The 16,072-nt window shown below is 44.0% G+C and overlaps 1 protein-coding gene and 1 long non-coding RNA gene across 6 annotated transcripts in view; both read right to left on the bottom strand.

Annotated features, from left to right (window-relative positions):
* Positions 1-217: 217 nt before the first annotated feature.
* LOC147374710 (uncharacterized) lies at positions 218-4,070 on the bottom strand. Its single transcript, XR_015163266.1, has 2 exons — positions 1,633-4,070; positions 218-756 (listed from the first exon to the last, which is right to left on the bottom strand). It is a non-coding gene; the product is annotated as an uncharacterized LOC147374710 (long non-coding RNA).
* A 1,583-nt stretch (positions 4,071-5,653) lies between these two features.
* The window catches only part of C4H7orf57 (chromosome 4 C7orf57 homolog), a 29,077-nt gene continuing 18,658 nt past the window's right edge, over positions 5,654-16,072 (bottom strand). For 2 of the 5 annotated variants that reach the window (XM_086398592.1, XM_086398594.1), the window contains 4 exons: positions 10,590-10,687; positions 9,168-9,367; positions 8,187-8,201; positions 5,654-6,534 (listed from right to left, as the gene is read on the bottom strand). In XM_086398592.1, the coding sequence (XP_086254718.1) occupies positions 6,488-6,534; positions 8,187-8,201; positions 9,168-9,367; positions 10,590-10,687 (360 nt within the window). In that variant the 3' untranslated portion in view covers positions 5,654-6,487. The remainder of the gene's footprint in view (positions 6,535-8,186; positions 8,202-9,167; positions 9,368-10,589; positions 10,688-16,072) is intronic. The other 3 variants (XR_015163264.1, XM_086398593.1, XR_015163265.1) reach the window with 3 other exon arrangements.

The raw sequence follows: 16,072 nt of genomic DNA, 5'->3' as shown, positions 1-16,072 counted from the left end.
ATTCTTTGATGCTCAGCTTTCTTTATGGTCCAACTCTCACATCCATGTATGACTCCTGGAAAAACCATAGCCTTGACTAGATAGATCTTTGTTGGCAAAGTATAATGTCTCTGCTTTTTAATATTCTGTCTAGGTGTATTAATTATTATTGTTGGGGCGAGTTTGTAATTTCCTTAGTTCTGCCTTGCCATAGCAAAAATTTGAAGTGATGAACGGATCAGTGTTACAGCTCAGTTTTATTTGGCAAGCAAAGGAAAATACATCCTCAAGGCATGAGAGCAGGTCGACCCAAAAGAAGCGCAGAGTGGAGAGGAGAAGCCTTAGGCTCAATTTTGGCTCCTCTTTTTATGTTTTTTCTCCTCCCCCTGAGCCTGCCCTATGTAAACTGGGCTAGCCATGAGGGCTGTTTATTTCACCTGAGGTTCTCACTCTGGTGCTTGGACCTTTATTTGTTCAATTTTCATGGGCTTTTCTCTTCTTTATCTTTTAGCCTCATTTTTCCTAATCTAACTACCTAACATTCCCTCCTCAAAAAATGGGAGGCATAATTCTTTGGAAATATGGGCATCAAGGTCTTTCTGCCTACTGCTTCCTGCTGAGCTAGGATGGCAAGGGGCATTGGGCCTCTCCCTCTTGCTAGTCTCAAGCCTCAGAGTCCTTATAGAGGTGTCCATCTAAGGGTGAGTAATATTTTCCATGGTTGGTGTAGTTTTATATATTCTTGTTGACTAGCACTGCATTTTGTAGCTTGTTGACCTGGAAAGAGACAAAATGAGTGAGACAATTGATAATACATGGAGCAGTCATAAGTAGCATCAATATGGTGATAACAGGGATTAGTAGGGGCATCAGTTCAGTTCAGTTCAGTCAGCCAACTGCAAATTCCCCCTAGCCAGGAGAAATATCCACCAAAGAGAGATTGTAGTCACCCAAGAACTCTCCAGCTCATTCTTTGAGTTCCTGTAGAATGTGAATGTTTTTCTTGAGGACGGTAAGACTTTCTTTAACTTAGCTGGAAATATTTACCCAGAAACAACACATCTCATGCAAGTTGGCTCAAGTCCCTCCTTGTTCAGGGATCAGGAGATCTGTCTCCTGTCTGTTTTGGAGTACAATCTCTCAAGCTGTGTTGGCTGTTTAGAGCTCTCCTGAGAAATCTTATCCCCAGACACCAGATTTTGGGGGTGTTCATTAGAATGGCACTCATTTGTAGTCTTGAATAGGTATCTGAGATCTCCCAGGGGCTCACAGGTGTATTGAGTGTCCTCTTCTGTTTTTTTCCACAGCTTGGCTCATGAGTAGTGAATCCAGGAGTCGTGTCCTGATACCTTGCCTGCTGTAGAGGGGTAGAAAGTATTACAGGGTAGGGGCCCTTCCATGTCGGCTGCAGTTGAGCCTTTGGGGACCCATCTTTCCAGACTTTAATTAGGACTTGAGTCCCTGGAGCATATAATGGTGGCTCTTTAGAGCCACCTTTTGGTTCCTGGTTGACACCCCACAAGCGTATATCCTGTTGGAATTGCCCAATGGCCGTGGTATAAGACCAGAGGGTCTGAGCCTCTGGATCTAGGAAGAGGTCATTGACATAAACAAAAGGTCATCCATATAGCATCTCATAGGATTAAGACCAACCTGTTCCTTAGGGGCAATACAGGTGTTCAGTTCAGTTCAGTTCAGTCGCTCAGTCGTGTCCAACTCTTTTCGACCCCATGAATCGCAGCATGCCAGGCCTCCCTGTCCATCACCATCTCCCAGAGTTCACTCAAACTCGTGTCCATTGAGTCAGTGATGCCATCAAGCCATCTCATCCTCTGTCGTTCCCTTCTCCTGCCTCCAATCCCTCCCAGCATCAGAGTCTTTTCCAATGAGTCAACTCTTCACATGAGGTGGCCAAAGTACTGGAGTTTCAGCTTTAGCATCATTCCTTCCAAAGAACACCCAGGGCTGATCTCCTTCAGAATGGACTGGTTGGATGTCCTTGCAGTCCAAGGGACTCTCAAGAGTCTTCTCCAACACCACAGTTCAAAAGCATCAATTTTTTGGTACTCAGCTTTCTTCACAGTCCAACTCTCACATCCATACATGACCACTGGAAACACCATAGCCTTGACTAGATGGACCTTTGTTGGCAAAGTAATGTCTCTGCTTTTCAATATGCTATCTAGGTTGGTCATAACTTTTCTTCCTAGGAGTAAGCATCTTTTAATTTCATGGCTGCAATCACCAAGGCTGTGTATTGTCACCCTGCTTATTTAACTTATATGCAGAGTACATCATGAGAAACGCTGGGCTGGAAGAGCACAAGCTGGAATCAAGATTGCTGGGAGAAATATCAATAACCTCAGATATGCAGATGACACCACCCTTATGGAAGAAAGTGAAGAGGAACTAAAAAGCCTCTTGATGAAACTGAAAGAGGAGAGTGAAAATGTTGGCCTAAAGCTCAACATTCAGAAAACTAAGATCATGACATCTGGTCCTCACTTCATGGGAAATAGATGGGGAAACTGGAAACAGTGTCAATACAGGTGTGGAGGACAGCTACTGGTAAAGCCTCCTTCCATCCCAGGGAGGTCTCCTGGGTTATCTTTTTTATTGTTGATTTTAAGAATTGGTTGGCTCTTTTTACTTTTCCTGAAGACTGCGGCTATCAGGTACAATGGAGATAATAAGTAATGCCCAAAGCTTTAGAGACCCCTTGGATGAACTTAGAAGTAAATGATGTCCCATTGTCATTTTGTAATGACCTGGGCAAGCCAAATCTCAGAATGATTTCATGGAGCAATTTTTTTTATCACCTCCTTAGCCTTCTCAGTCTGGGTGGGAAAGCCTTCAATCCATCCTGTGAATGTATTTATCATGACTAATAGGTAAAGATAGGGTCAATAAAGGACAGAAATGGTATGGACCTGACAGAAGCAGAAGATATTAAGAAGAGGTGGCAAGAATACACAAAAGAATTGTACAAAAAAGATCTTCACGACTCAGATAATCACAGTGGTGTGATCACTGACCTAGAGCCAGACATCCTGGAATGCAAAGTCAAGTGGGCCTTAAGAAGCATCACTATGAACAAAGCTAGTGGAGGTGATGGAATTCCAGTTGCTGCTCTTGCAGCTGCCAAGTCGATTCAGTCATGTCCAACTCTGTGCGACCCCATGGATGGCAGTCCACCAGGCTCCCCTGTCCCTGGGATTCTCCAGGCAAGAACACTGGAGTGTGTTGCCATTTCCTTCTCCAATGCATGAAAGTGAAAAGCGAAAGTGAAGTTGTTCAGTCATGTCCCACTCTTGGCGACCCCATGGACTGCAGCCTACTAGGCTCCTCTGTCCATGGGATTTTCCAGGCAAGAATACTGGAGTGGGATGCCATTGCCTTCTCCAAATTCCAGTTGAGCTATTTCAAATCCTAAAAGATGATGTTGTGAAAGTGGTACACTCAATATGCCAGCAAATTTGGAAAACTCAGCAGTGGCCACAGGACTGGAAAAAGTCAGTTTTCATTCCAATCCCAAAGAAAGGCAATCCCAAAGAATGCTCAAACTACCACACAATTGCACTCATCTCACACGCTAGTAAAGTAATGCTCAAAATTCTCCAAGCCAGGCTTCAACAGTACCTGAACTGTGAACTTCCAGATATTCAAGCTGGTTTTAGAAAAGGCAGAGGGACCAGAGATCAAATTGCCAGCATCCACTGGATCACATGAGATCTTTTGCTGTGGCACGTGAACTCTTAGTTGCAGCAGGCAGCATCTGGACTCTGGTTCCCTTACCAAAGATCTAGCCTGAGTCCCCACATTGGGAACATGGAGTCTTAGCCACTGGATCACCAGGGAAGTCCCTATTTTAGGATTTAACTCGCTAATATTTTGTTAGAGATTTTTGCATCTATGTTCATGAGAGATATTTTAATTTGCATCCATAATTTTCTTGTAATGTCTGTCTGAATTTAGTATACAGATAATGATGATCTCATGAATGATTTAGGACTTATTCTTTCTGCTTCTATCTTCTGGAAGAGATTGTAGAATTAGTATAATTATAATTAATTCATATAATTACAGATTATAATTATATATTTATAAATATGTTTATATTATATATTAATCATAAATTTTAATTATAATCATTTATAATTATAAATAATTACATATAATTGTTTTATATATTATATAATTATAATTAAATTATAAATTCTTCAACGCTTGGTACAATTCACCAATGAATCCATCTGGACTTTCTTTTACTTTTTTACAGTCTGGCGAATTTTTTAAACTGTTTCTCGGACTCAGGTTAGGCCTATCGAGGGGTTCAGAGCCTCATTCTCTTCCATCATCATGTCTGCTCTAACTCCTGACACTCACTTCTGCTTTCTCTCCATGCTGCCTCACGGTTGCTTTTGTTCTGCATTCTCCTCCTTGAAGTGCTTCTCTGGTCTTTTCAGTTTTCCACTAATTTCTGCTTTGCTTTTCATGGGCCCATTTCAGCAGTTCTCAAGGCTGTGTATAAGCGGAAAGTACACCAGCTGACAGAGGTAGGAGTCACGGCTTTCTCCAGGGACGCTGCTTTTCCTCTGTGGGTCTGGGCTCCCTTCACTGTAAGCTGACCACCGAACTGAGCACTGGATCTGAAAGCCGAGAGAATGATTGAGTACTGTGTCAGATGTTGTGTCAGGAACCTCGCTGAACTTTATTTTGGTTAATGCTCACAACAGCCTTTGATAGGACGTATCTCTTTTTGAGAAAGAAGGAAACCGAGGCCCGGAGCTAAGCTCTGAGAGCAGTCTGTGGTGAGCTGAGGTTGCCAGATGCTTGTCACAAAACCATCAGGACCCTGGAAGGGTGTGCTTGCCCATGCCTGCATGCACATGTGTGAAAAGAGGTATTTCATTAAACGCTTTTTTTGCTAGTTGAAGCTGACAATTTTTCTTTAGAATGATTTTGCTGTATTTTCTTACTTTTGGCAAAAGCCCTTTGCTTCAAAATAATTGGATGGAATGTGCAAAACTTCTGTTTTCATAAAGTCTGTTGTTTATTACAAAGCAGAAAGTTAACTGCAGGGTTGTTTTTTACCAGTAACAGACACCAGAGACCTTGCATGGAACCAAGGTCTGGTCACAGGTTCCCTGCTCCAACTCTGTCCTCTTCCTAAACCACAGGTTTCTGTACTCTAATACCCTCAAAAGAGAATTAAATAGTCATAAGCTACTGTATGGGGCTTCCCTGGTGGTTCAGACAGTAAAGAATCCACCTGCCATGCAGGATACCCGGGTTCGATCCCTGGATCGGGAAGATCCCCTGGAGAAGGGATCTTCTCCCACTCCAGTATTCCTGCCTGGAGAATCCCCATGGAGCCTGGTGGGCAACAGTCCATAGGGTCACAAAGAGTTGGACATGACAGAGCAACTAACACTAAGCTACTGTATCTGTTCCTGATGGTTTTTTCTTGGGGAGGGAAGGGTGAGGATGGGGTAGGTTTTAAAGAAGAGGAAGGAAAAGGTCACAAAGGAAAGAAAGTTGGCACCTTCCCCTAAAGCGAACTCTCTCTGTTCAGCACACACACCACTCACAATCTCCCTATGGCTGATTCAAGGATACAGATCCATGTGCTCAACTCAGTGTCCTTAAATGAAGAATTAATTGAAAACTTCAATTTGAGGTGAGCAAGTACATGATAAGTTTATTCTGGGAAAGAAGCTAAAATATCTCTGACTTTACTTGGCTGTCTGAAATCTTCCAGCAGAAAATTATTATTTTATTAATGAATTAAATGTACAAAATATAAAATTACATTTTATGCTAATTACTTACATTTAAATGGCAATGAAATTTATAAAATGAGAGAACTGTCTCTGTATTAAAACATTTTTGTTAAGAATACTAAATTAAGTATTTAAACATTTTTACTTAATGCAAAACAATAAATGTTCGCTACTATGAATTTCAGTTGATGCAAAAAATATTATCAAACATTTAAAACTAGAAAATGCAGCAATGTTTTTATATTAAATGTTTAAAACTTCAAGGTATAACAAATCAATCTTTTTCTTAATATAAACTATATCACAATATTCTGGAATTAAATGCTGTTTTGTAACAGAAAAATTATTTCTACAAAAATTTCAAGACCAAAACAGTGAAAAAGTTTTGGTGAGTTTTTTCCAGTTAAGCATCTAAACCACGGATTTCAAAAGAGGTAGGACCCACAGAGGCTCACACGGCAGGAGGTGACGTGCTATCTGCTGAGGATGGGGAGGAAGCAGCTCTGGGACATCCCAGGCCGGCAAGGCGCAGCGGGGCAGAGGCCACGTGCCTGCCATCCCAGAGAGACGCAAGAAACAAAACCCAACACCAGCACCACCACGCAGCAGGGAGTTCACATCTGTTCTAAGACGGGTCACTCTGTAAAATCTGTGTTAATAAACTATAACAGGGGACTTGTGACTATAGCTGTAACATAGATCCAGGATGCCCTTTATGTCCGGGATTATTTGAGCTCCACAGGTGTTGAGTCAGGTGGAGGTGCTGCTGAACCTGCAATATAAAACAAAGAGTTGACAAGTAAAGATATTAAGATGGCCTGTTTCATAAATTTAAAAATCTAACCTATTAATTGTATTTTTTTTGCAAGCTAATTTTTTTTAATGTGTACCATCTTTTTTTTTGATAGGTAAGAAGTGGGTTTATTTAGAGAGAAACAGGGTCCCCAGACAGAGTGTGGGCCATCTCAGAAGGCTGAGAGGCTCATATGTACCATTTTTTAGTCTTTACTGAATTTGTTACAATATTGTTTCTGTTTCATGTTTTGTGTTTTTTTTGGCCAGGAGGCAGGTAGCATCTTAGCTTCCTGATCAGAGATCAAAGTTGCAACCCCTGCATAGGAAGGGAAAGTCCACCCCTGGACTGTCAGGGAAGTCCCTAACTTATTAATCTATTTTAAATAAAAGAAAAGAAATGTCTCTGTACTGATTTACTAAAGTAGTAATCCTATTTACCGGATTCTAACTGTAGTCTACATAAAATTCTAGTGTACTGTCCTACCCACAAGGACTAATCACGTGTCAGAAACACCGGCTTCCAACTTGCAGGCAGCTGGTGGTCCCTGAGTCAGTCCCACGTGTGTTGAGATATTATACAACACGTGCAATGATTTATTTCCCAGTAGGAAGTATATAACCTTAGACTAATGTTCTTTAACCAGATAACATATTTTGGTGGTGGTGAAGTAAATTCTATCTACTTAAGACGATGCAGAAAAATGACAATAAAACCCCTTGGAGACCCTCCGTAGGTGGGCCTTGGTGCCTGCCACATCTGTATTTAAATTGGGGTCCTCTCGTGGCCTTTCATTCTTTGTGCTCAGTTGCTAAGTCGTATCTGACTCTTTTGTGACCCCATGGACTGTAGCCTGCCAGGCTTGTCTGTCCATGGGATTCTCCAGACAAGAATACTGGAGTGGGTTGACAGTCCCTTCTCCAGGGAGAAGACTTGACCCAGAGGATGAATTTGTGTCTCCCGACTGGCAGGCAGATTCTTTACCGCTGAGTCATCTTGGAAGCCCCTTTCACTTCTTTACCATTATTTAAACCCACATCTCTCACACGGTGCTTAATAAAATGTAGGTCTCTGGCACCTCACTCCAGTACTCTTGCCTGGAAAATCCCATGGACGGAGGAGCCTGGTAGGCTGCAGTCCATGGGGTCGTGAAGAGTCGGACATGACTGAGCGACTTCACTTTCACTTTTCCCTTTCATGCAATGGAGAAGGAAATGGCAACCCACCCCAGTGTTCTTGCTTGGAGAATCCCAGGGACGGCAGAGCCTGGTGGGCTGCTGTCTATGGGGTCGCATAGAGTTGGACACGACTGATGCGACTTAGCAGCAGCAGCAGCAAAGTGAACTATACTATGCTTTATCTTGTGTGATCTGCATAAAAGACTAGTCTTATTGTAATAATGTAAGTGCTCCTTCTTTTGCTGTCCCCAGACTGTGTTGCTAGAACTCGACTTTTTAAAGGGGTAGATGGCACCAGCTTTCGTAGTTAGGACACCAGCAGTTTAGAGAGGGATCTCATAGGCTTCTGAGACACGTCAGCTTCAGGTTCAAGAACTATGTCCATCGACTGTTCTGTGCGTCTAAGACACGTTTTATATTTGGATGCAGGTCAGTTTCTCTAAAAATACTCACTCAGAGGAGAAGACTCTGGAATAAAGAACAAGTACATTAGTTTTTTAATTCAATAAAACAGGCTAATTTTAAAAGAATTACTTTAATAATTACTTAAAAATTAGTAAAAAGTTGTATGACTTAAGATGGCATCATGGTGACAGTGGAGGGAGTGTGTCATTAAGACAGTGGCTGGGGCAGTGAGGTGCCCACTGGACAGGAAGGTGCACAGAGATCACACTTATATATAAAACATTTGAGATGCTTGAAGGGACATAATACAGTTCCTGCCTCCTTAATCGGAGAACTGAAGCCTCAGGGTGAAAATAAGTTTCCTAGAGGTAAACGGTCAATAATTCCTAGAGCCACCTACTCTGGGAGATTGTGAAGGACAGGCAAGCCTCGCCTACTGCAGTCCATGGAGTCGCAGAGCTGGACGTGACTTGGCGACTGAACCACAGAAACTAAGCATAGTACTCGATGGATTTGAAGACGGACGTGGCCAAAAAATAAGACCAACTGTCCCTGTGACTGCGATTGTTAAAAATCAAATAGAGTTTCTGGGTAGCAAATTTCAGGGAAAGGACTAAACTGTTGATACGTAAAGTTTAATGACAAAGTGTAAGAAGTGCTGACAATGGCACGACTCCACCGTGAACTGCTAGTGCTTTTCAGAAACCATGGCTTTTTCTGAAGCTGCCCCAGAGAAGACCAGTCATTGCGTGGGTCAGAACCTTTTGGATCCAGGAGACTAAAATTGATATTATGTGTGTGGTACAACACAAGAAGCGTCGGAATTTTCAACAACTAAAAGAAAACGTAAAGCTACAGAAATAATGACTTTTGCTATTCATCCGAATAAACAGGGAAAAAAATAAAATACATATTATCCTCATGTGTGCCTGTAACCTCAATACTTCTGTAGGTTTTTTATGTGGCTTTTGGATCACTCATTATGATACAGTGAATGAGACAAGGGGCCTCGGTGGCCATGCTCCTCACCTGCAGCTTCCGTGGTGTCTCCGGGAGCCTCTGGGTCTGCGGGCGGCTCAGCGTCCAGTGGGGACGGAGATGAGACAGAGGACTGAGGGGTCTGCGGGGCCCTCTTGTCTGAGTCCGCTTGCTGCTGTAACCACTCATCCTTATATCCATTGCTAATCAGTTTGGAAAAGTTTGTAGGTGAACTGGGTCTTTGACCAGGTCTCAAAAAGAGAAAAATTAAGTACTTAAGTACAAAGGTGAATGAAAATCCAGAAGCAAACATATTCATGGTAAATTACATGTGTTATTGTTCCTAAAGACATAATAGAGATGGTTCTCTTCTCTCCCTGCCTCTCTCTACCTCTTTCTCAATCTCTCTCCACTTTTAAACATAAAGAAGTGACCAGCAAGCACGCCCTGGACACTTATACTTAGTTCAGCTCACATTTAGTTCAGCTTCCAAAAGCCTTTCTTCAGAACAGACAATGAGAAGAAGCAGAATTCCAGCATTCTCTGGAGAGCTCTCTGGAGAAAGCACTGCCCTGTCCCTGGGGAGGGATGAGTGACTCTGACTCTACCACTTTGCAACAAATTATTATTTTCTTAATGAGTTCTGCCCAGTTCACATTACAGATTATCTTCTGCTTCTCTGCACAGATGATAGATGATTAGGGGAATAGATAGAAGGACGAATGGATAGACAGAGAGATGGAAAGTTAGGTAGATGATAGAATTTTTTTGCCCTCATAGTCTGAGTGCGGCGCTCTCATGACATTTGTCACACATAATGTGACTGATTGATCACTCCCCTTCCCCTCCACCTACTAGCGGAGAAGACATTTGAAGAATTAGTCGGACAATTAACGGCATTGGTTCTGGCACTAAAATGGGATTCTGGGAAAGTGAAGAGAAATAGAAGGCATTAGGGGCCCTCTCTCTAGCCAGGCAACTACACACACGTCAGGGCACCTGATGGATGCTCCAGCGGAATGCAGAGTCGGGGGCTCACTTGGCATGGACACCGGGGGCCAGGCCCCAGGGACAGAAGGCGGCAGGACTGAGCAGCACACACGTATTAGGCCGAGTGGTCCCAGGTTGACAGGGTGAGCCTGGGTGAGGGGGTTCCTGAGAGGGGGAAGGCAGCACTCGGGCTGATGGAGGAGACAACTCAGCCCGCGCTCACAGGCACATGAGACAACAAGGGGACAAAGGGGGCCATAGGGTCCAGGGGCGTCAGGAGGGAAGGGGAGATGGGAGAAGAGGCCAGTGGACAGGCCAGGCCACGGGAGGTTGTGCAATTGCAGGGACACCCCTGAAGCCTGCTGCTGGGAGGTGAGTAGCATTAGGCGGCATCCGCCTGTGGTGTGGGAGGGTGCCTGCCACCTGTACCAAAGACCAAACCCACACCGAATCCAGACTGCGCTGCCCAGCCCATGCACTTACATGGGTGGAAAGGACAGTTTGCTTCCTGCAGGCTCTCTGTGGCCAAGAGGGGTCCCCACTTTGCTTGGATACTTGGACTTGATGGCTGGCAGCCTCACCTGTGAAGAAGGGAATGGCAAACCACTTCAGTATTCTTGCCTTGAGAATCCCATGAACAGTATGAAAAGGCAAAAAGATAGGACACTGAAAGATGAACTCCCCAGGTCGGTAGGTGCCCAATATGCTACAGGAGAAGAGTGGAGAAATAACTCCCAAAAGAATGAAGAGACGGAGGTGGATGAAACTGGAGCTAATTATACAGAGTGAAGTAAGTCAGAAAGAAAAACACCAATACAGTATACTAACACATATATATGGAATTTAGAAAGATGGTAACAATAACCCTGTATCCAAGACAGCAAAAGAGACACAGATGTAAAGAACAGTCTTTTGGACTCTGTGGGGGAGGACGAGAGCAGGATGATATGGGAGAATGGCATCGAAACATGTAAAATATCATATGTGAAAGAAATTGCCAGTTCAGGTTTGACACACGATACAGGGTGCTCGGGGCTGGAGCACTGGGATAATCCAAAGGGATGGGATGGAGAGGGAGGCGGGAGGGGGGTTCAGGATGAGGAACACATGTACACCCATGGCGGATTCAAGTCAATGTATGGCAAAACCAATACAATATTGTAAAGTTAAATAAATAAATAAATAAAACTTTAAAAAAAAAGGAATGAAGAGACGGTGCCAAAGCAAAAACAATGCCCAGTTGAGGATGTGACTGGTGAATGAGAAGTGGCCAAACAAGAGATGGCAAGAGTGAACACTGACATTTTAGGAATCAGTGAACTAAAATGGACTGGAATGGGTGAATTTAATTCAGATGACCATTATATCTACTACTGTGGGCAAGAATCCCTTAGAAGAAATGGAGTAGCCATCATAGTCAACAAAAGAGTCTGAAATGCAGTATTTGGGTGCATTCTCAAAAATGACAGAATGATCTCTGTTTGTTTCCAAGGCAAACCAATATCACAGTAATCCAAGTCTATGCCCCAAACAGTAATGCTGAGGAAGCTGAAGTTGAACGGTTCTAAGGAGACCTACAAGACATTCTAGAACTGACACCCAAAAAAACCCCCAATAATGTCCTTTTCATCATAAGGGTACTGGAATGCAAAAGTAGGAAGTCAAGAGATACCTGGAGTAACAGGCAAATTTGGCCTTGGAGTACAAAATGAAGCAGGACAAAGGCTAACAGAGTTTTCCCTAGAGAATGCACTGGTCATAGCAAACACCCTCTTCCAACAAGACAGGACATGACTCTACACATGGACGTTCACCAGATGGTCAATATTGAAATCAGATTGATTACATTCTTTGCAGCCAAAGATGGAGAAGCTCTATACAGTCAGCAAAACCAAGACTGGGAAGTGACTGTGGCTCAGGCCATGAACTCCTTATGGCCAAATTCAGACTTAAATTGAAGAAAGTAGGGAAAACCACTAGACCACTCAGGTATGACCTAAATCAAATCCTTCATGATTATACAGTGGAAGTGACAAATTGGTTCAAGGGATTAGATCTGATAGACAGAGTGCCTGATGAACTATGGACAGAGGTTTGTGACATTGTACAGGAGGCAGGGATCAAGACCATTCCCAAGAAAAAAGAAATGGAAAAGGGCAAAAAGTTTGTCTGAGGAGGCCTTACAAACAGCTGAGAAAAGAAGACAAGTGAAAGGCAAAGGAGAAAAGGAAAGATATGCCTATTTGAATGCAGAGTTCCAAAGTAAAGCAAGGAGAGATAAGAAAGCCTTCCTCAGTGATCCATGCAACAACAACAACAAAAAAAAAATAGAGGAAAACAATAGAATGGTAAAGACTAGAGATCTTTTCCAGAAAATTAGAGATACCAAGGGAACATTTTATGCAAAGACAGGCACAATAGAGGACAGGAATGGTATGGACCTAACAAAAGAAGAAGATATTAAGAAGAGGTGGCAAGAATACACAGAAGAACTATACAAAAAATATCTTCACAACCCAGATAATCACAATGGTATGATCACTCATCTAGAGCCACACATCCTGGAATGCAAAGTCAAGTGGGCCTTAGAAAGCATCACTATGAACAAAGCTAGTGGAAGTGATGGAATTCCAGTTGAGCTATTTTAAATCCTAAAACATGATGCTGTGAAAGTGCTGCACTCATTATGCCAGCAAATCTGGAGAACTTAGCACTGGCCACAGGACTGGAAGGTCAGTTTTCATTCCAATACCAATGAAGGGCAATGCCAAAGAATGCTCAAACTACAACATGATTGTACTCATTTCACACACTAGTAAAGTAATGCTCAAAATTCTCCAAGCCAGGCTTCAACAGTACGTGAACCGTGAACTTCCATATGTTTGATGTCTGGATTTAGAAAAAGCACAGGAAACAGAGATCAAATTGCCAACATCTGCTGAATCATAGAAAAAGCAAAGAAACAGAAAAAGCATAGAAAAAACCATGGAAAGAGATGGGAATACCAGACCACCTGATCTGCCTCTTGAGAAACCTGTATTCAGGTGAAGAAGCAACAGCTAGAACCAAACATGGAACAACAGACTAGTTCCAAATTGGGAAAGGAGTACATCAATGCTGTATATTGTCACCCTGCTTATTTAGCTTATACGCAGAGTACATCATATGAAATGCTGGGCTGGATGAAGTACAAGCTGGAATCAAGATTGCCGGGAGAAATATCAATAACCTCAGATATGCAGATGACACCACCCTTATGGCAGAAAGTGAAGAGGAACAAAAGAGCCTCTTGATGAAAGTGAAAGAGGAGTGAAAAAGCTGACTTTAACTCAACATTCAGAAAACTAAGATCATGGGATCCAGTCCCATCACTCCATGGCAAATAGAAGGAGAATCAATGGAAACAGTGAGAGACTTTATTTTCTTGGGCTCCAAAATCACTACAGATGGTGACTGCAGCCATGAAATTAAAAGACGCTTGCTCCTCGGAAGAAAAGCTATGACCAACCTAGACAGCATATTAAAAAGCAGAGACATTACTTTGCCAACAAAGGCCCACCTAGTCAAAGCCATCATTTTTCCAGTAGTCATGTATGGATGTGAGAGTTGGACTATAAAGAAAGCTGAGTGCCAAACAACTGATGATTTTGAACTATGGTGTTGGAGAAGACTCTTGATGAGTCCCATGGACTGCAAGGAGATCAAACCAGTCAGTCCTAAAGAAAATCAGTCCTGAATATTCTTTGGAAGGACTGATGCTGAAGCTGAAACTCCAATACTTTGGCCACTTGATGTGAAGAACTGACTCATTGGAAAAGAGCCTGATGCTGGGGAAAGATTGAAGGTGGGAGGAGAAGGGGACGACAGAAGATGAGATGGTTGGATGACATCATCGATGGACATGAGTTTGAGCAAGCTCCAGGAGTTGGTGATGGACAGGGAAGCCTGGGGTGCTGCAGTACATGGGATCGCAAAGAGTCGGACATGAGTGAGTAACTGAACTGAACTGAGCCTCACCTGTGCAGAGAAACACAGGATAGAACGGGCTTGCTCCCCACACTTTCTCAGCCCTGCACTTTCTCAGCCCCTGGATAACTCTGTCCATGGTTTGGGGGCAATGCAGCATTTCAGCCTTTAACAGGGCATGTGCACCAACCCTGTTTACCATCTATCTAAAGGCTCGGGGTATTGCTGGGAGGTGTTGCCAGAAACATGCATGTTCCTGAGAGCAGCTCATTCAGTGATTGTGCAAACGCCAAGACCCAGGTTCAGGGCTGGGACTGGGTGTCTTGGGGGCAAACAACCAGCTAAATATAGGCAGCTGACCCTGCACATGGGGCTCAATTTTCCAAGCCCCAAAATAAACTTCCAAGGGTTCTCCTCCAACTAGACACTGGGAAGTGGGCCTCAAGGCTACTCCCTGGCAAGGCAGGGTTGTTGTGTGTGTGTGTATGTGTGTGTGTGTGTGTGTGTGTGTGAGTGTGAGGGTGGCAAGGCTGGCTCATTGCCGGGACACGGCTGCTAGTTTTAACATGAACATCACCAGCTCACCCATAGATCCCCACGTCCCGGGAGCTGTGACCAATGGCCTCTGAACTGAGACACCACCATAAAGCCACCAACCAGGGATGGCCTTCCATGGCTCCCTTGAAACAGAAATGCCTTAAAAGTGTGTCACCCTGGAGCCAGCATTCCTTCAAGGTCAAATACACTTGTGGGGTTTGTGCAGCTGCAAAGCACTGTCTCCTCTTCCCTTCCTGTCCACACAGTATTCTGGGGAATTTTACCTTAAACCCTCAAACAGAATGGGCTCATTCAGGAACTGGATAATGTCCTTCCTATCTGGGCAGATGAGAAGTGATGGCTAACTTTCCCCATGTCAGCTCCTTAAACAAAAGGCAGTCTCACATCACAGGTTTGATGTTCATAAAGAGAAAAGGATAGGGCGGTCCTGGGATGGCAGAGGAATAGGATGGGTAGACCACTTTCTCCCCCACAAACTCATCAAAAGAACATTTAAACGCTGAGTAAATTCCACAGAACAACTTCTGAATGCCGGCAGAGGACATCAGGCACCCAGAAAAGCAGCCCATTGTCTTTGAAAGGAGGTAGGAAAAAATATAAAAGACAAAAAGAGAGACAAAAGAGGTAGGGACGGAGCTCTGTCCCGGGAAGGGAGTCTTAAAAAGAGAGAAGTTTCCAAACACCAGGAAACACTCTCACTGCCGAGTCTGTGGCAAGCCTTGGAACCGCAGAGGGCAACATAACTGGGAGGGAAAATAAATAAGTAATTAAAACCCACAGATTACATGTCCAGCGGTAACTTCCCCAGCGGAGAAGCAGCACAGACGCCTGTACCCGCCACTAGCAGGCAGGGGCTGGGCAGGGAGGCGCGGGCTGCATTGCTTAGAGTAAGGACCAGGCCTGAATGCCCCGAGGGCAGTCTGAGGGAACTAACTTGTGCTAGCAAACCAGACTGCAGGATAGCTACCACACCCAAAGCCCTAACCTAAGACACCACCAGGCCCACTCACAGAACAAAGGACTGACTAGAGCTACGAGAAAAGCCCTAACCTAAGACCCCGTCAGACCCGCTCATAGAACAAAAGACTGAACAGGGCTAGTGGGCTGCAGACCATCCCCCTCCGGTGACAGGCAGCCAGAGCTGGAAGGGGGCAATCGCGGCCCCAGAGTGGCATTATCTACCAAACTGCAAGCAGGCTTCTTCACTAACTAAGACTTCTTGGGATTCTGGACAGTCAACATCCGCCTGAGAAGGTGTGCTGGTTGTACACCCAGAAAACCGAGCGGCAGGGATGGGGGAGGCGATAAGTCACAGCGACCACGCTCGCCAAACACCTGGTCACCTGAGCTGCTCAGACCTGGGAAGGGCACAAAATGCAGGCCCAGCCGAGTCTGCACCTCTGAGGACTACCCAAGTGCCTGAACCTGAGCAGCTTAGACCT

Source organism: Bos grunniens, chromosome 4, assembly GCF_055505025.1.
Source record: "Bos grunniens cultivar Pamir isolate PY7600 chromosome 4, Bosgru_T2T1.0, whole genome shotgun sequence".
Taxonomy (NCBI): Eukaryota; Metazoa; Chordata; class Mammalia; order Artiodactyla; family Bovidae; genus Bos; species Bos grunniens.
This window is presented reverse-complemented; position numbering and strand designations above follow the sequence as displayed.